The following is a 22,039-nucleotide window of genomic DNA, read 5'->3' as shown; positions in this document are numbered from 1 at the left end:
AGAGGAGTAGGCTCCCGACGCTATCAACAAAATTTCCTACAAAACATATTGTCCCACTTTAAATGCACTACTTTCAATTTGTAAAACTTTTTTCTTTACTCAATCAATCATTGATGGCGGCCGAAAGTCGATGGAACAGGACTAGAACTACTACGGTTTCACCTGCGGCCTGTCCTGCCTCCTCTGATGATAATGGCTCCGCGGCAGGGTCTCTCTCTCTCTACCTGTTGACCTGGAAAATCTCTGCATGGTTTTGATGTCAGACCTGACAGCAGCTATCACCAGTCAGCTGAAATCCGCTATTGATACTGCCCTTGCACCCATTACCGCCTCTTTAGAGGGGTTTACGGCAAAGTCGGAAGCGCAACCCCGCCGTACAGTGGAGCTGGAACAGCACCTCAATGTGTATAGCGACAACATTGTCTCGCTAGAAAAGGCGGTTAAGGACCTAGCTATGTCCAACAAGAAACTGATCGGTAAGATGGAAGACCTTGAGTCCCGCTGCTGCAATCTGCGTGTTATCGGCATTCCAGAGGGTGCCGGCATTCCAGAGGGTGCCAAAGGACATGACCCTGTTGCATTTATGTCCAGTTTCTTGTCAGAGGTGTTAGGACCTGATGTTTTTCCATCTCCACCAGTCCTGGACAGAGCTCATCGAACCAGGCCAGCGGCAAACCAAGGGTTTTCATAGTCTGCTTCCACTATTACAGTGACAAGGAGCAGGCCAGTCGCTGGGGGGGCTGTCAATCGGCGACGACTCTTCCACCGGGAGAGGAAAATCTACATCTTTCCGGACTATAACGCTAGTACTGCAAAGAAGAAGGCTGCTTTCTCCAATATGAGACGCTGTTTACGCGAGTTCTCCCTTCATTTTCCAGCCCAGCTCTGTATTGACTACAGTGGAGAGAAGCTACAATTTGACTGTCCAAATAAAGCCCAGAGATGGTTTGACGACCATTTCCCACCGGAGTGAGTGCTATCTGGGTGCGGGTGAGGTGACACTAGTTTATATTCGGTCTGTGAAATAGCTTTTTGTATTCCAGCTACAGACTTGCTTCAACAGGCTTTAACTAGCTTTAACCTAACTATTGGGTTGGCTAGTTAGCAAAGTGCAACTGGCTAGTTTTGCACATCCGCCCTGTTGAGGTAGGCTAACGTTACTGAGTTTCTTTCTGCCATAAAATGTTTTCAACAGTAGGCTATGGGCTTACTTAAAAACCTTTCTTAATGTTAATATGTAGTTTAGGATCAGTCGATGGGGTAAGATGGCTCATTTAGAGCTGAATTAATGTTGAATGCTCTGAGTTTTTTTTTTTTGCTGTTTGTTTATTGCTTATTGGTGGGAGAAATCCTAACCTTACCAGTAGCCTGCACTAGACTGTAGGCCTATGTTTCCTTTTGACCGTGCAGTCTGCCCTTATGTTCTGTCGACTACAAGCAACTGTTTTGGAAGTTGTGTTCTGATTTATTGCAATGTTTCGGTGTGTTTTTACAATAACTATTATTTACATTGTTTATGAGTGTTTTCACACTATTATTTTCACCTGGTAATTTTTTTGTTTTTTACGTTGTGGAGCCTCTGTGACCATGAGAGGTAATCTGTATATCTTGCTTATTAGAAGATGTGGTATTTGCCTGCAGTTTCCCTTATTTGGGAAGGGAAATTTAAGGTTTGATGAGGGAGGGGAGGGAAGGGGGGTGTGGGACAAGGTCTTGTCTTTTTACATGTATGTTTTTCTTTCCTTTTTTCCTTTATCTTCTCCTTTTACTTACTCTATCATTACTTTATGTATTTATCTGTTGTGGTTGATCTGCCCCTACAGTCAGTCAATGTGGATTGTGCACTGTCCTAATGGCTGTAATGTTATAGTATTTTTTTTCACTTTTCAATGCAACATAAAATAAACCATGATTAATAGGTACAGAAATGGTTCCTCCTTGAGATTTGAATGTAAAGGGAGGGAATGGTCCTGTGAAGAGATCCAGAGTGCTTTCTCACCTGAAGCATTTGAGGATTGATGTGGCTTTTCTTCAGGAGACACATCTGCGCATTAAGGATCAACTTAGACTTAAACCCTGATGAGCTGGTCAGTGTTTCCATTCTAATTTTGATTCCAGAGCTAGAGGTGTAGCTATCTTAATACATCAGAAAATACAATTTTCCTTGGATAGGGTTCTTTCTGATAGGGCTGGAAGATATCTGATTGTTGTAGGCTTGCTTGACTACACACCTGTTATTTTGGTAAATGTTTATGCTCCTAATTTTGATAATGTAGAATTTGCTAATAATCTATTGATGCAGATCCCAGCCTTAAATACACATTTATTGTTATTATGCGGGGATTTAAATTGTGCCATGAACCCTGCACTGGACCGGTCCAGTTCACATACTAATGTTCCCTCTGTCATGTCAAAATATTTTTCTGATTTTATGGCCCAACATGGATGTTATACTACATTCTCGTGGCACGTATTATGAGCACGGTGACAAATCCAGTCGCCTTCTGGCTCATCAGCTAAAACGTCATGCAGCTGGGTGATCTATATCTCAAATTGAGTGCCCATCTGGAACTCATACAGTTGACCCTATGGAGATAAACTCTGTTTTTAAAACGTATTACTCCTCACTTTACACATCAGAGTCCCCAGAGAATTCGGACGTGATGGTAGAATTTCTGGATAACTTGGAGATACCCACAATTGAATCTACACTGGCTGAGCAAATTGATGCTCCTGTAACATTAGATGAGATCATATGTTCTATCACATCTTTACAGTCAGGGAAAGCCCCTGGCCCGGATGGCTTTCCCCGCTGAATTTTATAAAAAAATTCATGACAAACTGGCCCCACTGCTGTTGTCTGTGTTTGAGGAGTCGTTGAAGCTGGCCTCACTTCCCCCCACACTGAGACAAGCTTCAACAGACTGGCTTCATTAAAGGTCGTCATTCATTTTTCAACATTCAAACCCTGTTTAATATAATTTATTCCAAAGACATAAATCGATACCCTGTAGTAGTAATTTAATTTGTTTGCCGATAAGGCTTTTGATAGAGTTGAATGGGAGTATATTTTTGCCACATTGAGTAAGTTTGGCTTTGGAGATGCATTCTTATCTTGGATACGCCTCTTGTATACATCGCCTCTAGCCTCTATCAACACTAATAACTTTAATTCTGACTATATTACTCTGTTCCGTGGAACTCGCCAGGGTTGTCCACTTTCCCCTTTGCTTTTTTCTATAGCTATTGAGCCTATCTCAATTGCACTCAGAACCTCACCCTCATTTGTAGGGATAACCCGCAAGGGATCAGAACACAGACTTGCCTTGTATGCCGATGACTTGCTTTTGTATGTAACTGACCCTGTCTCCCACATACCAAAGATGTTGTCTTTATTGGAAACTTTTGGCTCTTTTTCTGGGTACAAGCTCAACCTGCAAAAAAGTGTATGTTTGCCTATAAATGCAAAAGTGCTTTCACTTCAACAACTCTGATTTGCCATTCCAATTAAATCATCTTGGTTTCAAATATTTAGGAGTTAATGTTACTCGCTCACTTTCTTCCTTATTAGATGCAAACTTCACCCCTCTCCTTTTCCATATGAACACTGCTTTTCAGAAATGGCGTAACTTACCCATGTCTATGCTTGGGAGAGTTAATGCTGTTAAAATAAATATACTGCCAACATTTCTTTACTTATTTCAATCCATCCCCCTATTTTTACCCAAATCATATTTTAAATCTATTGATCAGGCACTCATCTCTTTTATATGGGGAGGGAAGACTCCCAGAGTAAGGAAATCCCTGCTGCAGCAATGCACACTCAGCGGAGGGCTATCTTTGCCTAATTTTATGTATTATTACTGGGCAGCCAACATCCAGAAGTTTTCGTTTTGGTTAGATGCCCCACAGACATTGTGGTGCCAACTTGAGGCTGGGTCATGTGTGTCGTCTTCTCTCTCTGCTCTCTTGTTTTCTTCCATCCCCTTATCGCCTTCTCTCTTAGAATATGGTATCAATTCAGGCATCACTTTCAGTCATGTTCTGCCTCTACTTTAATGCCCATCTGCAGCAATCATCTTTTTCCACCCTCTCAGTCAGATCCTGTCTTTCGTCTCTGGGAGAGAAGTGGTATAGTGAGCTTCAGTGACCTATTCATAGGCAATGTTTTTGCCAAATTTTCAGACTTATCCACCTTTCACAACTTACCCCCCACTCACTTATTCAGGTATTTTCAGGTGTCTCCAGCACCTTTCACGACTTTTCCTCCTCATCCCCAAGGCAACCATGGGAAGAGTTATTTCGACATAAAACTCATCAAAAGTCTCTAATTTAAAAAATATATCAAAGTATTATGTCATTTGATAAGCAGACTAGCTCTAAAGCCGCTGCTGCATGGGAGACTGAACTGGGAGAAGAATTAAGAGATGATTTTTGGGAGAGAGCCATCATGAGAATACGTACCTCTTCATCATGTGCTTGTCAAGGTCTTGTCCAGTTTAAAGTGGTACAGAGATTACATTTTTCACAATCAAGACTATCAGAAATGTATCCAGAGGTTGATGACACCTGTGTCAAGCGTGGAGTAACTCCCTGCCATCTTAGCCATATGTTTGTCCTTTGTCCCAAACTTGAACATTTTTGGAATTCTATTTCAATATTCTTTCAGACATTCTTCAAGTCCAATTAGAACAATGCCCGCTACTAGCTATTTTTGGTGTTATACCGATCCCACAGCTTCTTAATAGAAGACAGGCAGATGTTGTTGCCTTTGCCACTCTGCTGGCAAGGTGAAGGATCCTATTCTCCTGGAAATCCTCACAGGCCCCTTCTGTGTCCCTGTGGCTGAAAGACCTTATTTTCATTCTAAAATTAGAGAAGGTGAAATTCACTCTCAGAGGGAATACTGATAACTTTATCAAATGCTGGAACTCTTTTATTACTTATTTCAATGAGCTACAAACACTTCCCTGATTAGGGTGTGCATTCACCCACAACCACTTTTTACTCCATTGTTTTGTCCCCCCTTCTTTGTTGTTTATATAAAAAAAAATATAAATGTTCACTTAATTTGGTTTTTCTGTTATTGTTTGTATGTTTGTGCGTTTATCTATGTGCGACATGTAAGACATCTCTTGAGGGGTGGGTGGTATGGGATTGGTGATGGTATGGGCTTGGGAAAAGGAATATTTATTTGATTCTCATATATGTATATACTATTGTACAATGTTGAAAAAATTATTGTCCCGACTGCATACGAAAAATAATTTAAAAAAAACCTTGAAAAAAAAGAAAACAAAGAAAGTGATATCAGATATCAGAAGAAAAAGAGTCTCAGGAGGAGGAGGGCCTCTTATGGACACAGGACCTGTTTACACTGCAAACTGAAGCAGTGATCCCATGGATGTGCAGGCCCTTTGTTTTCACCTGATCACCAAGGCCTACAACAACCTATTTCAAAAGCCAAAAGTCTTGTTCACTATTGTTCTGTGTGATTTAAATAAAAATCTGAGATTTAATTTCCATATTTTTTTTTGTATTCATGGTCATATAACTCATTTATACATTCATGTAACACCACTGTAGCAAACAAATTGTGATAGCGCAAATGTCCTGGAAATATGTATATAACATGATTGTGCATTACATTGAGGTTATACATGCAGTATTCAAAAAGGAGACCAGGCGAACCGAAAATGGGAAAAATAGCTTAGACCTCAGGGGGTTAAAAAAGCCATTGTGTAGTATGCCATAACAATGTCATAGTAAAGTAGGTCAAAACAATGTTATTGTATATTCTAAAAAGTCATAAAAAAGTCATAGTATAGTATGTTGTAAAAAGAGTTGCCGGGTAGCTCATTTGGTAGAACGTACGCCCATATGTTGCGGTTCCTTCCTCACAACAGAGGCTTAGGGTTCGACTCTAAGCTGTATTAAAGGCAAAAATGATATATATGAAATATATATATGATATGTTGAAAAAGTCTTAGTATAGTAAGTCATAAAAAAATCATAGTATAGTATGTCGAAAAAGTAATTAAAGAGTTATAGTATGTCGAAAAAATTAAAAGCGTAGTATGTCGAAAATAATCATGAAAAGGTCATAGTATAGTAAGTTGAAAAAAGTCAACGCGTAGTATGTTGAAAAGAATCAAAAATGTAATTTTATAGTCAGTAGAAAAAAGTCATATTGAAAAAAGTCAAAGCATAGTTTATCGAAAAGAATCATGAAAAAGTCATAGTTTAGTACGTCGAAAAAAAAGTCATAGTATACTCAGTCGAAAAAAGTCATAGTATAGTATGTCGAAAAAATGTCATAGAAAAAGTCAGTGTAGTAAGTCGAAAAAAGTAATAGTTTATCGAAAAAAGTCAAAGCGTAGTATGTCAAAAATAATCATAAAAAAGACAGTATAGTCAGTCAAAATTTTTTTATTAAAAGGTCATAGTATAGTATGTCGAACAAAGTCAAAGCCTAGTATGTAAAAAAGTCATAAGCGTAGTATGTCAAAAGAAATCATAAAAAAGTCGTAGTATACTGTAGTACATCGAAAAGTCATAGTATAGTATGTCGAAAAAAGAAAGTGCAGTAAGTAATTTTATATTCAGTCGAAAAAAGTCATCAAAAAAAGTTAAAGCGTAGTATATCAAAAAGAATCATGAAAAAGTCATAGTATAGTATGTCGAAAAAAGTAATAGTATATTGAAAAAAGTCAAAGCGTAGTATGTCAAAAAGAATCAAAAAAGTCATAGTATAGTCAGTCGAAAAAAAGTCATAGTATAGGATGTCAAAAAAGTCAAAACGTAGTCGAAAAGAACCATAAGTAAGTCGTAGTATGTTCAAGAGTTGAACCCTCCACCTCAAATTTCCATTTTATCTTTAGCAGCTTACCTCACCGAGCTATTTGTTAAGCTCACAGTGCGTTGGTCCGCCGTTATTTATTGTTCACATTACTGAAGACAAAGTCATAGTATAGTAAGTCATTAAAAAGTCACAGTAGGGCACCCAGATAGCTCAGTTGGTAGAGTGGGTGCCCGTATTTAGAGGTTTGCTCCTCAACGCAGTGGGCCTGGGTTCAACTGCAGCCCTTTGCTGCATGTCATTGCCCCTTTCATGTTTTCAGCTGTCCTGTCAATTAAAGGCCTAAAATGCCCAAAAAAATTATCTTAAAAAAAAACAAAAACATTATAGTATAGTATGTTGAAAAAAGTCAAAGCTTAGAATGTCGAAAATAATCATAGAAAAGTCATAGTATGTTAAAGAGTTGATCCCTCAAGCATCAATTTTCATTTTATCTCTAGCATCTTATTTCACTGAGCTATTTGTGAAGCTTATAATAGATTGGCTGGCATTGTATTTATTGTTCACATTACTGAAGAGAGAAAAGTCGTAAAAAAGTCAAAGCATAGCATGTCGAAAAGAATAAAAAAAGTAATGGTACATTGAAGAGTTGAAACCCTCAACCTCCATTTTACTTTCAGCAGATTATCTCACTGAGCTATTTGCAGAGCTCTCAATGCAGGGATTCAGCGTTTTATTTATTGTTCACATTACTGAAAACAAAAAAAGCATAGTTAAGTATGTCGAAAAAATCTTAAAAAGGTCATAATAGTATGTCGAAAAAGTCATAAAAGTCATAGTATAGTATGTCGAAAAAATCTTAAAAAGGTCATAGTATAGTATGTTGAAAAAGGTCATAGTATATATAGTATGTCGAAAAAATGTCATAAAAAGTCATAGTATGTTAAAGAGTTAACCCTCAACCTTATCTCTAGCATCTTATCTCACTGAGCTATTTGTAAAGGTCATAAGATACTGGCTGACATTGTATTTATTGTTCACATTACTGAAGGCAGAAAAAGTCGTAGTATAGTATGTTGAAAAAGTCATAGTATGTTGAAGAGTTCAACCCTCAATCTCAAATCTCCATTTTATCTCTCACAGATTATTTCACTAAGCTATGTGTGAAGCTCACAATGTGCTGGTCCGGTGTTGTATTTATTGTTCACATTACTGAAGACAAAAAAAATCACAGTATAGTAAGTCGAAAAAAAATCTATAAAAAGTCATAGTATAGTATGTCGAAAAAAGTCAAAGCGTAGTATTTTAAAAAAAGAATCACAAAACGTTATGTATGTTAAAGAACTGAACCCTCAACTCTACATTTTATTTCTAGCGTCTTATCTCACTGAGCTAGACAAGACAAAGAAAAGTCATAGTTTAGTATGTTGAAAAAAGTAATAAAAAAAAGTCATAGTATAGTATGTCAAAAAAAAAATCATAGTGTAGTATGTCTAAGAATCATAAAAAAGTCATGGTATAGTATGTCAAAGAATCATAAAAAGAAAAGTCATAGTGTAGTATTTCGAAAAAGGTCATAGTATAGTATGTCGAAAAGAAAGTAATCATATAGTATGTCGAAAAAAGTCATTAAAAGTCATACTATAGTTTGTCGAAAAAAAGTCAAAGTGTAGTATTTTTTTTAAATTTATTTATCTCGAACAATCAACAATGTTGCAACAATCAGAATCTAACAACAAAAAACAAAATAAAAATATAAAAGGGATTAGTTCGAGAAGGAGCAGGCGGAAGCAAATAGCTTATTTGGTCCTGCCCCTTTTCACAAAATCATATTATACAAAGTAAAATAGATATGCAAATACAGCATACAATCTTTCGGTCTTACAATAATTTACAACAATACAATAATTTACAACAATACATTTAAATTACAAATTCCAATCCTATGTTTCAGTTTATTCTTTTCTGTATTGATCAAGTAATGATGTCTTTAATCTATTTTTGAACTGAATGATATTATGGCTCTGTTTGATGGCATTGTTCAGTCCATTCCATAAGGTCACCCCTGAAACGCACATGCTTTTAACAGCAGTTCGCACAAGAGGTTGGTTGAACATACAATGACCTCTTAGATGATATCCCCCGTCTCTTTCATTAAACATTGCACGTATGTTACATGGTAAATTATTTTCTTTAACTTTAAACATCAATTGTGCAGTTTTGAATGTAACAATGTCCATACATTTCAGCAAATGTGAATTAAAGAACAGATGATTGGTGTGCTCATAATATCCGATGTGATTTATTATCCTAATTGCTCTTTTTTGCAATGCGCAATTTTTTTTCAAGTTGCTTTTGTAAGTATTTCGCCAAACTTCCACACAATATAACATATATGGTACGATAAGTGTGCAGTACAGAGTATGTAATGTATTTTTGTTCAAGATGTATCTAGTTTTGCTCAATATACCAATACTCCTGGCCATCTTTATGCACAGATATTTAATGTGTGGCTTCCAGCAGAGTTTATGGTCAAGAACAACACCCAGAAATTTATTTTCATAGACTCTTTCAATTGTTTCATTATCAATTACTATTTTAACATCTCTATTTATAGTGCGATTTCCGAATATCATAAATTTAGTTTTGTTCAAGTTTAAAGATAACTTATTTGAATCAAACCAGAGTTTTAATTTATTCATTTCATTAGTGACCATTTCCAGCGTCTGCTGCAAGTTATCCCCACAACCAAAAATATTTGTGTCGTCAAAGAATCAGAAAAAAGTCATAGTATAGTATGTCGAAAAGGTCTTAAAAAATGTATAGTATACTATGTTGAAAAGAAAGTCATCATATAGTATGTCGAAAAAAGTCACAAAAAAGTCATAGTATAGTATGTCGAAAAAAAAGTCATAGTATAGCATGTCGACAAAAGTCATTAAAAAGTCATAGTATAGCATGTCGAAAAAAGTATTAAAAAGGTCATTGTATATTTTATGTCGAAAAAAAGTCATAAAAGTCATAGTATAGTATGTCGAAAAAGTCATAGAATAGTATGTCGAAAAAGTCATTAGAAAGTCATAGTATAGCATGTTGAAAAGTCTTAAAAAAGTCATAGTATAGCATGTTGAAAAAAGTAATTAAAAAGTCATAGTATAGTAAGTCGAAAAAGGTCATAAAAAGGTCATAGTATAGCATGTTGAAAAAAAGTCACAAAAAGGTCATAATATGTTGAAAAAGTCATAGTATAGTATGTCGAAAAAAGTCATTAAAACGTCATACTATAATGTTGAAAAAAAGTCATTAAAAAGTCATAGTATAGTATGTCGAAAAGGTCTTAAAAAATGTATAGTATAGTATGTTGAAAAGAAAGTCATCATATAGTATGTCAAAAAAAGACTCACAAAAAAGTCATAGTATAGTATGTCGAAAAAAAAGTCATAGTATAGCATGTCGACAAAAGTCATTAAAAAGTCATAGTATAGCATGTCGAAAAAAGTATTAAAAAGGTCATTGTATATTTTATGTCGAAAGAAAGTCATAAAAGTCATAGTATGTCGAAAAAGTCATAGAATAGTATGTCGAAAAAGTCATTAGAAAGTCATAGTATAGCATGTTGAAAAGTCTTAAAAAAGTCATAGTATAGCATGTTGAAAAAAGTAATTAAAAAGTCATAGTATAGTAAGTCGAAAAAGGTCATAAAAAGGTCATAGTATAGTATGTTGAAAAAAAGTCACAAAAAGGTCATAATATGTTGAAAAAGTCATAGTATAGTATGTTGAAAAAAAAAGTCATTGTATAGTATGTCGAAAAAAGTCATTAAAACGTCATACTATAATGTTGAAAAAAAGTCATTAAAAAGTCGTAGTATAGTATGTCGAAAAAAAGTCACAAAAAGGTCAGAATAGTATGTCGAAAAAAAAGTCATAGTATAGCATGTCGACAAAAGTCATTAAAAAGTCATAGTATAGTATGTCGAAAAAAGTATTAAAAAGGTCATAGTATAGTATGTCGAAAAAGGTCATTGTATATTTTATGTCGAAAAAAAGTCATAAAAGTCATAGTATAGTATGTCGAAAAAGTCATAGAATAGTATGTCAAAAAAGTCATAGTATAGCATGTTGAAAAGTCTTAAAAAAGTCATAGTATAGCATGTTGAAAAGTCTTAAAAAAGTCATAGTATAGCATGTTGAAAAAAGTCATTAAAAAGTCATAGTATAGTATGTTGAAAAAAAAGTCATTGTATAGTATGTCGAAAAAAAGTAATTAAAACGTCATACTATAATGTTGAAAAAAAAGTCACAAAAAAGTCATAGCATAGTATGTTGAAAAAAAGTCATTAAAAAGTCGTAGTATAGTATGTCGAAAAAAGTCATTAAAAAGTCATACCATAGTATGTCGAAAAAAAGTCCCAAAAAAGTCATAGTATAGTATGTCAAAAAAAGCATTTGAAAGTCATAGTATAGTATGTTGAAAAAAAGTCATAAAAAAATCATAGACTATACTATGACTTTTCGAAAAAAGTCAAAGCGTAGTATGTCAAAGAATCATAAAAAAGTCATAGTAGTATGTCAAAAAAGTCTTAAAAAGGTCATATTATAGTATGTCGAAAAAAAGTCATAAAAAAGTCATAGTATATATAGTATGTCGAAAAAGTCATAGTATAGTATGTTGAAAAAAATCATTAAAACGTCATAGTATTTATAGTATGTTGAAAAAGTAAAAAAAAGTCATAGTATAGTATGTTGAAAAAAATCATTAAAACGTCATAGTATTTATAGTATGTTGAAAAAGTAAAAAAAAGTCATAGTATAGTATGTTGAAAAAAATCATTAAAACGTCATAGTATTTATAGTATGTTGAAAAAGTAAAAAAAAGTCATAGTATAGTATGTTGAAAAAAAGTCAGTAGTATAGTATGTCGAAAAAACGTCATAGTATAGTATGTTGAAAAAAAGTCATTAAAAAGGTCATAGTATAGTATGTCGAAAAAAGTCATTAAAAAGTCATAGTATAGTATGTTGAAAAAAAGTCACAAAAAGTCATAGTATAGTATGTCGAAAAAAGTCATAGAATAGTATGTCAAAAAAGTCATAGTATAGCATGTTGAAAAGTCTTAAAAAAGTCATAGTATAGCATGTTGAAAAGTCTTAAAAAAGTCATAGTATAGCATGTTGAAAAAAAGTCATTAAAAAGTCATAGTATAGTATGTTGAAAAAAAGTCGTAGTATAGTATGTCGAAAAAAAGTCATTAAAAAGTCATACCATAGTATGTCGAAAAAAAGTCCCAAAAAGTCATAGTATAGTATGTCAAAAAAAGCATTTGAAAGTCATAGTATAGTATGTTGAAAAAAAGTCATAAAAAAATCATAGACTATACTATGACTTTTCGAAAAAAGTCAAAGCGTAGTATGTCAAAGAATCATAAAAAAGTCATAGTAGTATGTCAAAAAAGTCTTAAAAAGGTCATATTATAGTATGTCGAAAAAAAGTCATAAAAAAGTCATAGTATATATAGTATGTCGAAAAAGTCATAGTATAGTATGTTGAAAAAAATCATTAAAACGTCATAGTATTTATAGTATGTTGAAAAAGTAAAAAAAAGTCATAGTATAGTATGTTGAAAAAAATCATTAAAACGTCATAGTATTTATAGTATGTTGAAAAAGTAAAAAAAAGTCATAGTATAGTATGTTGAAAAAAATCATTAAAACGTCATAGTATTTATAGTATGTTGAAAAAGTAAAAAAAAGTCATAGTATAGTATGTTGAAAAAAAGTCGTAGTATAGTATGTCGAAAAAAAGTCATTAAAAAGTCATAGTATAGTATGTCGAAAAAGAGTCATTAAAAAGTCATAGTATAGTATGTTGAAAAAAGTCACAAAAAAGTCATAGTATAGTATGTTGAAAAAAAAAGTAATTGTATAGTATGTCGAAAAAAGTCATTAAAACGTCATAGTATAATGTTGAAAAAAAGTCACAAAAAAGTCATAGTATAGTATGTTGAAAAAAGTCACTAAAAAGTCGTAGTATAGTATGTCGAAAAAAAGTCATTAAAAAGTCATAGTATAGTATGTCGAAAAAGGTCATAAAAAGGTCATAGTATAGTATGTCAAAAAAAGCATAAGAAAGTCATAGTATAGTATGTTGAAAAAAGTCAAAGCGTAGTATGTCAAAGAATCATAAAAAAGTCATAATATAGCATGTCGAAAAAGTCATAAAAAAGTCATAGTATATTGTGTCGAAAAAAGTCATTAAAAAGTCATAGTATGTAAATAAAGTCATGGTATGTTGAATAGTTGAACCCTAAACCTCCAATCTTCCTTTTTATCTCTAAGACCGTATCTCACTGAGCTATTTGTGAAGCGCATAATACATTGGTTCGGCATTGTATTTATTGTTCACATTACTGAAGACAAAAAACTCGTAGTATAGTATGTCGAAAAAAGTCATAAAAAAGTCATAGTATAGTATGTCGAAAAAAGTCACAGTAAAATATGTCGAAAAAACTAATAAAAAAAAAGCCGTAGTATAGTTTGTCGAAAAAAGTCATTAAAAAGTCATAGAAAAAGAGCGGCTGGGTAGCTCAGTTGATAGAACGCGTACCCATATGTTGAGGTTCATTCCTCATCGCAGAGGCCTAGGGTTAGACTCCGACCTGCTGCAATTTCCTGCATGTCTTCCCCTTCTCTCTCCCTTTCATATCTAAGCTGCATTAAAGGCGTAAATGCCCCAAAAATAACATTAAAAAAGTCATAGTATAGTATATCATAAAAAGTCAGAGTATAGTAAAAGGTGCATACATAAACAAACACATTAAACATTAATATGAAAAACAATAAATACAAAAAAAAATAGGCTGAAGTCATAGTATAGTATGTCCTGAAAAAAATCACAAAAAAGGTATAGTATGTCATAAAAAAGTCATAGAATAGTATGTCATAAAAAGTCATAGTATAGCATGTCATAAAAAGTCATAGAATAGCATGTCATAAAAAGTCTTAGAATAGCATGTCATAAAAAGTCATAGAATAGCATGTCATAAAAAGTCATAGAATAGCATGTCATAAAAAGTCATAGAATAGCATGTCATAAAAAGTCATAGAATAGTATGTCATAAAAAGTCATAGAATAGCATGTCATAAAAAGTCACAATAGCATGTCATAAAAAGTCATAGTATAGCATGTCATAAAAAGTCATAGAATAGCATGTCATAAAACATAGTATAGCATGTCATAAAAAGTCATAGAATGGCATGTCATAAAAAGTCATAGTATAGTATGTCATAAAAAGTCACAAAAAGTCATAGTATTGTATGCCATAAAAGTCATAAAGAAGTCATAGAAATGTAAAAAATTCATTAAAAAGTTGTATGTCGTAAAAAGTTTCATAAAAAGTCATAGTATAGTTTGTCATAAAAAAGTCATATAGTATGTAATAAAAAAGTTATAGTATAGTATGCCCTTAAAAAGATCATAGTTTATTATGCCATAAAAATGTCTTTAAAAAGTGATAGTATAGTATGACATGAAAAAGGTCATTAAAAAAGTCATAGTACAGTACAGTACATAGTTTCTCAAGTGCCCCACCCCCACGCTCAATGTTAAACAGGTGATTACAGCCCTGGTTTCAGTGGTTGACTGTCTTCAACATGTTTCCTCAGCAGCCTCTCTGAGGTCCCAGGATTGTCCCTACAGTGGAGCAGAGCTGTCCTGCCTGGACCCACGCTGGCTTCACGACTTTCCCCAAAGACCCTGCTGCCAGTGTCACCTGGTGCCCGGACACACCTGTGGTAGGTTGTGGATCAGACTAAAGAAATTTTATAATACAGCTATAGCCAATCAAACAACTGATGTCTATAAGGAAAGCATTGTATTCTAACTTCAATGGTATACTGTAGAGTGGCCTTAATTGTTCCTTTAGACTAGGAGGAGATGGAGTGTGGGTGAATTTCCATTTGTGTAAAGTTGTATATGTGTGTGCGATGTACAGGTCCAGTCCACCTGATCCCATCTCTGTACTGTGATGAAAGCTGCAGTCTTGGCCGCAGCCTGAACAACAGTCCCTTCCAGTCCCAGATGAGCCTCAGTGACAGGTGAGGAACTGTATGCTCATGAAAATGAAACTAAAATGTGACTGAAATGTTAAAGTTGTAATACATTTTTCATCCCACTTTAAAGAATAGTGAGTGGTAGGATAGGACAAAGAACATAATCACAAACTCAGACTGATCAGCTGCAGTTGATAAACTCCATACTACACGCACTACCTTACTACTGAATATAACACAGTGTTTGGTGAACACCTATCTAAACTGCCTGGCAACACCATGACTGCCAACATTTTTCAGCCCGGAAAGGAAATGACTACAAAACCATGAAATGTTTGCACCAAACTTCGCTGACTGAGCTGAACCTTTAGAGCTGGCTAATAGCCAAACTCAACATAAACCACCCAACAAACAAAATCAAATTACCATCATGTGCACAAATGCATGCCTTTGCAAGGTAAATAAGTTATGGCTTACATAGTGTATGGCACAACATATAGAAGATGATTCCTGTAGCGCAACTGGTCCCAACTGCATTATATATTATACAACATGTAAGGTTAGGAGTGTACTTGAGTGAGTGAGAATAAAATATAGATAAAATAACTTTTTCACACATTGTTATTACCCAGTAGCTAGTCTTCGCTACACTTACAGTAAACCTGGAAAATGCAGGCAGGTAAACACTAAACAGCATTCTCATTTCTGTTGCTATTCATGGTTCTGTAAACATAATTTAATGGGGTTAATTAGATTCTTTGAAGCGCTGAGAAAAAACGGAGGCATCTTGCACCACAGGGTGTGGCTGTGAACAGAGTCATGGGAATAATAACCACAGTGTTCTTTATTACACTCACCAGAAATGCACATCAGGATGAGGAGGGCACCCCGATGCAGCTAGGAGGACACCCAGAGTCTGTCTGCACAGAGGCTGGTAGGATGAGAGGGAGTTTAAAGCCTGCAGAGTGTTTTGGGCTGCCTCACTGCAACGCTGAACATGCAGGGAGACTGGAGGTGGAAGAAGAAGAGGGGGATGAAGAGGAAGGGTGCAAGTCAAGGGAAAATTCACCTGAGAGGTCCAGACAGAGACACAGTGAAGCTATGACAGATGCACTTCTTCCCAAACAGCACTTATCAAGTCAGGAAGGTGAGCTGACATATTGCTCTCATACACAAGACCAGAAACCTATGAATATTCTTGATTAATTATGCATGATTTCCATTTTCTAGACACAAAACTGCACACATATTTCTACTGAGTCCCCTGCTCATAACTCCCCTGGATATGAATCAGTTTTCCTAGAATCAGTTAGGCTAGGTGTGTTCCTCATGAGTGTTAGGCTAGGTGTGTTAAGACACTCCCTTGGCATTTCAAATTAGTTGCCTCAAAGCAAACTGCTAAATGATCCGCGTATTCTTTAGAGTGTCAAGCAAAGGAGGGAAGTATGTGAGAGCAAACTGCAAAGAAGAAAACATGGCCTCTCCCACTCCAGAAAACACAGAGAAAGAATGTATAAAATAAATACTGTAGACACTGAGAGTCTGTAGTATTTTACTAGTTCCTACAGACATTAAAGGGTAACTACCGTTTTTTTCAACCCTATTTTCCTATGTTTTCGTGTCTAAGTGACTGATGGAAACAACAATCTTTGAAATTGGTCCAGTATTAAGCAAGATCGCTGCAGTCGGCTGTGGCGAAACAAGCTACGACGTTTTTTTATTTTTTTTATTTTTATTTAACCTTTAACCAGGAAGGCCGTTGAGATCAGGTTCTCATTTGCAACGGCAACCTGGCCAAGAAAAGCATAAGCGTGCAGGACAACATACAGTTTCACATTCAATACAATACAGGAATACAGAATACAAAAGGCTACATAAAGTGCAGATGAAGTAGTCATTACAAAGCCGGTGCAAAGTGAGGTGTAAGTAAGATGAAGGATATACGAAAGTCATATGGTAATAACACAATATACATGAATAGACAGTCTATATCATTGATGAGATGTAGTGTAGAGCCACACAAAACAAAACAAGAAAAGTTAGTGCAAATTATGATCTAGTTAGTGGTGTTGAATCAGTTATAACGCAATATATATGAGCAAGCAGTCTATGTAAATGCTGAGATGTAGTGAAGAGTCGCTATATAGTTAGTGCAAATTGTGGTCTGGTTAGTGAGATAAGTCAGTAATAACACAGTTAACTGGAATAGACAGTCTATGTAGATGTCAAATGTCATGCAAAGTCAATATACAGTTAGTGCAAATAGTGGTCTAGGTAGTGATGTAGATCAGAAATAACACGATATGCATGAATAGACAGTATAGAAAATGCTGAGATATAGTAAAGAGTCAATATACAGTTGGTGCAAAGTGTGGTCTAGATGATGATGTAGGTTAATAATATCACGGTATACATGAATAGACAGAATATATAAATGCTGAGATATAGTAAAGAGTCAATATACAGTTAGTGCAGGTTGTGGTGTACAAAAATTGTGTGACAACAAAGATTGGAGGAATGACAGTTGAGCGTTCCTGGGCAGTATAGTGCAAAAGGGCGTAAACAGAATATAATAGCAATGTAGGAGAAAATGTGCAACTGTGCATATATGCAATGGGGCGTGACTGAGGTAATGGGTTGCAGTAATGCAATAGGGGGGTGCGAGAGCAGAGCATGAATGATGGAGAGCGGTTAGCACGTACAGTGATTGGACAGGAGCTCAGACAGACGTACTTTGAAGGCAGTTAGTGAGATAAGGGTTTTGAGTTTCAGGGTTTTTTTAAGTGCATTCCAGTCGTTTGCAGCTGAGAACTGGAAGGAGTGGCGGCCAAAGGAGGTGTGGGCTTTTGAGGTGACCGAGGAGATGTAACTGCTAGAGCGCAGGCTGCAGGTTGGTGAAGCTATGGTGACCAGTGAGCGTAGGTACAGCGGGGCTTTACCTAGCAAGGATTTGTAAATGAGTTGGTACCAGTGAGTTAAGCGACGAGTGTGTAACGAGGGCCAGCCAACTGATGAGTAGAGGTTGCAGTGGTTGGTGTTAGGAGGGGCTCTAGTCACAAAACATATGGCACTATGGTAGATAACATCTAGTTGTTTCAGGAGAGAGTTTGAGGTAGTTCTGTAAATGACATTACTGAAATCAAGAATTGGTAAAATTATCATTTTCACCAAGGCGAGTTTGGCAGCATGAGATTAAGTTAATAGGGCAATTGTCCAGCTTGTATTTACCATCACAAATGCGGTCGTTTTGCCACTGACAGGCTCAGATTAATATTCTAAGTGTCTGACAACATTATGGAAAGTATCCCCTCAGAGATAGACCTTTAAAACCTCTTTGAGACCTTTTTTGTTTAACCAGAAACAGCTCTGAAGTCGCTAGCGCTAAACCCACCAGACTCCATTTAAAAAAAGCAATACTTTTAGCGTGTATAGAGCCAACATATTTTCACATGTAAAGAGAGAGAGTTGTGATGGTTGGAAGAGTGGAAAGACGACCCAAAATGGCTTTTCGTAGTTTTATTTTGTTTCTGTCGACTTTGAATGAAGTATTTATAGTATAAAAAAAGGACCTTACTCTTTAACAGAAAGGTCAACCTCCTTAGAAATCCTTTCCATAATGTTGTCATTCACTTGGAATCTGAGTCGGTCAGTGGCAAAACGCAAACAAAAACACAAAAACATAGGAAAATAGGGTACAGGTTGAAAAGAGATTAAATCTATGAGAGAAGATTCAAAGATTCATTTTTTTTTCAAACTGCTGCATGTAATTAACTCTTAGGCTTTCTTTTTATGGTCTGAGACATTGCTGCGTGTGTGTCTATGAAGAGCAGATACCACAAGTTCTTTGATGTGGACAAGACTATCCTGTTTTAAGTAGGCCGCTGGCCGGCTCTGGGTAGATACGTTACTAATCACTGCGCGTCTGTGTTCCTCTTCCTGCTCTCTTTCCAGGATGACATGGATTTCTTTGGCTCGTGTTCCACCCTTGAACCACCCTGGACTCAACAACAGCCGCGGCCAGATCCCAGATCAGATTACCCCCCCACCCCACCCCTGTACAGACTAGCAGCAGCCACTCTCAAGTGTGGTCGTGCCTCCTCTTTAAAATGCCTGCCGCTGACCTCAGAGCCCCTCGTCAAAGGCTCCAAACAGAATATGTACATAAATGCAACAAAAGCACTGCTGAGGAAAAGCAAAGCATGAGGGCAAAGGGATAGAGATACACACACACACACACAGACACAGACACAAACACAGAATGTGAACTTGTTGGTCCAGAAGGTGAAATTGAATGAAGTTCAAATGTCGACGAGTATGACTTATTTCCGCGGAGCAAAGTGAATCAAAATGAGCCTCTGCTCTGCCTCGAGAATGTCTCGCATCTTCACATGCAGGAGACCATAAACTGTACCACTGATCTAGCTGGTGCGAGCTGGTGTTATGAAGCTTTTGTGTGTAAAGGTAACACATTTTAGGTGTGAAGAAATTAAGTGTCATAAGTGATTATGTTGCACATTGAAGACAATCTTGATAATATGGAACAAGTTAAGACAAGGAATGTTTAAAGGCCCTGGACACCCACACAGGTGTTTTAGTTATTCTGGCTGATTAGACCTCTTCCCAGGACTGTTTGGGTGTGTTTAGACTGATTGATTGACATCTTCCTGAGCCTCCTTTTAGCTTTGCTGCATCTGTTAGGGCAGGACAAATGACATCTTTATCATCCTTATTGGTAGATAAAATTTGTGACGTAGAAATGCTGCGTTCCAGGCAACTCGTAACTCGTGTTTTCACAACCTTCTACCCGTGAAAGTGACCCTGGAATGGCAGTCAAAACCGTAACTTAACTACTCGTGAACTCATACCAGATCGTTGTACTCCCAGTTACAGTTTTGACGTCACACACACATAAACAACAATGTCGACCCCTGTTGATGCTGTACAGACGCCGGTGATTAACAATGAGAAATAGAAATAAATAGACATAAATAGGCAACGTAAAGTAATTCCGCACATTGTAATCAAAACAATACACATATGATTGTGTACTACTACAGGTTATATTTATTAAATGAAGCCCAAAATATGTTGCCGACTAGAAATTGCTGGTATCAGCTAGCACTATCTAACGTCAACGGTAGGTAGCCGCTAGCTAACGCTAACGCTAGCTAGAAGGGTTTGTTGTGACTTTGCCTGGAACGCTACCAAGTCGTGAGTCCTGACTTGAAGTCGTAACTTACGGGCTAAAAATTGTGTCTGGAACGCAGCATTGGTTTCCATCAAAGCATCGTTTGGATTTTAACGATTCTGATTCCAATTCCGATTCTTCCTTTCGATTCTGGTTCTTACCGATTCTCGATTCCGATTCTTTGAGGGGTGGAGTTGAAACGGGTCACATTTCCATAAGAGGAACGTTTTATTTTGATTCAATGGTGGTTTGCAGTTTTACAGGGCTTTTTCAATGTAAAATAAAGCCACACTAGAGCGCTGCTTACTGTGCTCCAAGGCTGCAACACAACGCGCCTGGCCACTTCGGAAACCAAAACTTGCGCATATTAAATTGGGAAGCGATGATCAGATTTGAAACCAAATCCTCTAAACGATTCCAATAAAGAAACGATTCTACTGGAATCGTAATTTTTTAAACGATTCCAAGTAGGAATCGGTTCTCGATGCCCAACCCTAGGCCCACCTTCAACCTGAGCAGAATCAGCCAGAATAACTGAAAACACCTGTGTGGGTTTACAGAGGCTTTAAGTGATAAATGTGTTGTAGATACTGTAAAATATTAAATAGGTCAATATTTTTTTTAACATAGACATGACATGACAATATGTTTGCTTTTCTTCCCCCAGTTATAGTGTTGATGGTTGTGATTGGTCACTTCCACATATTGTTTTTGTAAATAAACCACTTGAACAAGTTTACATACCGAAGAATATCTTTTCTCAATTCTTTAGTTTTTTTTAACAATTTTTGATTGATTATTCTTTAAAAATATTTAAAAGATGAATCGGTTTAGCAATCATTAATTGCAGCCCTACAACTCAACTGTGTCTTTTCGTCAGATCCTTTGTAATACATGCTTTTTTATTAAAAAGCTGTTGTCTCTAAGCCATAACTAAAATAATCCCTGATGACATCTTTTATTTCTTCAAACTTTACAAAAGATCCTACAGAGCCACAAAAGACTTGCACTTAGTTGTACACCTAGCTAGAACTGATGCAGTCTTTATACAGCATTCTTGCAATAAATCCTACAATTATGAAGGTTATAATGTTTTTGTTGAAACTGTTGAAAGAGGTGTCGATTTCACTTCATAATCACTGGGGTGGTGATGGCGCAGTGGATATGACACACACACACACACACACCCCCCCTTTGGTGTGGGAGAGGTCTGGGTTCAATTCCCACTGCAACACATCAACCAATGTGCCCCTGTGCAAGAGTTGCTCCAGAGGTGTGCGGCCTCTGATATACATAGCAATTGTAAGTCGCTTTGGACAAAAGCGTCAGCTAAATGACATGTAATGTCAGGTCATTTTGGACGATGTAAGTGAGGTTCAAAAACATCTAATGTAGTGATGCTTCATATCCAGACAATCAATCAAGCTGCTGTGTTGCAGCCTCTGTGTGGCCAGAGCCACCCAGCTCGCTGATGGCATGTTCACACCTTCAAAAACAATGCGAAGCTGCTCCTCGGGCGAGGAGGACACTGTTTCAGGGAGCAGCTGCAGTCCAAGCTCAGCTGATTTACTGGCTGAATCTGTTAAAACAGATGTAAACAACCGCTTTGTCGAAGAGACTGTACTGTTCTGGGAAAAACTCCTTTATAAACCAAGCTACAAGAGGCTCTCCGTCAAAGTGATGTTTAAGCAGCTTTAACACAGTGTGAAGTTAAAAGTATTTTCTACACTATGTTGCAACAGCTACGACAATCCAAAAAAGAATTGACCACAACTTTGCCATTTCTGACTGAAAATTCATAACAAAGTGCTGAATTTCTCACTCTGTCTGACCTCCACCGCACCAAACACTCCTCCTCCTCCTCCTCCTCCTCCTCCCCCTCCCCCTCACAACTCCTGACAGACAAAACATGGAGCGGTATTGATTTAAAGTCTAAACAATGACCACATGACAGGAAGAGCAGATTAAATATTCTTCCTCTCGCTGATTTGATCAGGAAAAA

At 36.2% G+C, this 22,039-nt stretch overlaps 1 protein-coding gene across 2 annotated transcripts in view; it reads left to right on the top strand.

Moving 5' to 3' along the window:
* Positions 1-20,776, top strand: part of LOC144515562 (tumor necrosis factor receptor superfamily member 19-like) — a 39,580-nt gene extending 18,804 nt beyond the window's left edge. The window contains exons 7-10 of one of the 2 annotated variants that reach the window (XM_078246539.1): positions 14,466-14,591; positions 14,792-14,894; positions 15,710-15,996; positions 18,801-20,776. In XM_078246539.1, the coding sequence (XP_078102665.1) occupies positions 14,466-14,591; positions 14,792-14,894; positions 15,710-15,996; positions 18,801-18,805 (521 nt within the window). In that variant the 3' untranslated portion in view covers positions 18,806-20,776. Of the gene's footprint in view, positions 1-14,462; positions 14,592-14,791; positions 14,895-15,709; positions 15,997-18,800 lie in introns of both variants that reach the window. The other variant, XM_078246538.1, reaches the window with a different exon arrangement.
* Positions 20,777-22,039: the final 1,263 nt, after the last annotated feature.

The sequence above is a fragment of the Sander vitreus genome, chromosome 3, assembly GCF_031162955.1.
Source record: "Sander vitreus isolate 19-12246 chromosome 3, sanVit1, whole genome shotgun sequence".
Taxonomy (NCBI): Eukaryota; Metazoa; Chordata; class Actinopteri; order Perciformes; family Percidae; genus Sander; species Sander vitreus.
The sequence above is the reverse complement of the archived record's forward strand: the minus strand, read 5'-3'. Positions and strand labels throughout refer to the sequence as shown.